Below are 435 nucleotides of genomic sequence, written 5' to 3' on the forward strand. Positions count from 1 at the left end.
CCAAGGCGCTGATGACCAAGGAGCCGGCGCCGCAGACTGTGCCCGTCTCCGAGCTACCCAGGAAGGTGTGTGAGGTGGCGCTGAACACGGGGCCGGACTCCTCCAGCGGCCTGAGCACGGCCGGTTTCCGTACTGCCAAGTACCTGCCGCACGAGTGGCACCAGAGCAACTCTGATCTGTACAACAAGGCCTTCAGCTTCTGCGAGCAGGGCGAGTGCAATCGGGCCGAGTCCAAGGAGCTGTCTGCTCATGCCGCTGCCACTACCCAGCGTGCCCAGCAGAACTCCACAGCCGCCGTGGGCCAGCGCCTGCAGGACATACACTTCTGGAAGTCCGAGCTCCAGAAGCAGATTGAGGACATGGATGCCGAGACCAGCCTCCTGGCAGCCCAGAAGCTGCGGCTGGGAAGGGGGCTTGATGCCAGCGCGGGGCCCC

General features: G+C 65.1%; 1 protein-coding gene across 1 annotated transcript in view; it reads left to right on the plus strand.

Moving 5' to 3' along the window:
• The first annotated feature begins 11 nt into the window (after positions 1–11).
• The window catches only part of TEKT4 (tektin 4), a 12,323-nt gene continuing 11,899 nt past the window's right edge, over positions 12–435 (plus strand). The window contains exon 1 of the mRNA XM_010020264.1: positions 12–395. Coding sequence (XP_010018566.1) covers positions 12–395 — 384 coding nt within the window. The remainder of the gene's footprint in view (positions 396–435) is intronic.

Source organism: Nestor notabilis, unplaced genomic scaffold (genome assembly GCF_000696875.1).
Source record: "Nestor notabilis isolate BGI_N333 unplaced genomic scaffold, ASM69687v1 scaffold118, whole genome shotgun sequence".
NCBI classification, from domain to species: Eukaryota; Metazoa; Chordata; class Aves; order Psittaciformes; family Psittacidae; genus Nestor; species Nestor notabilis.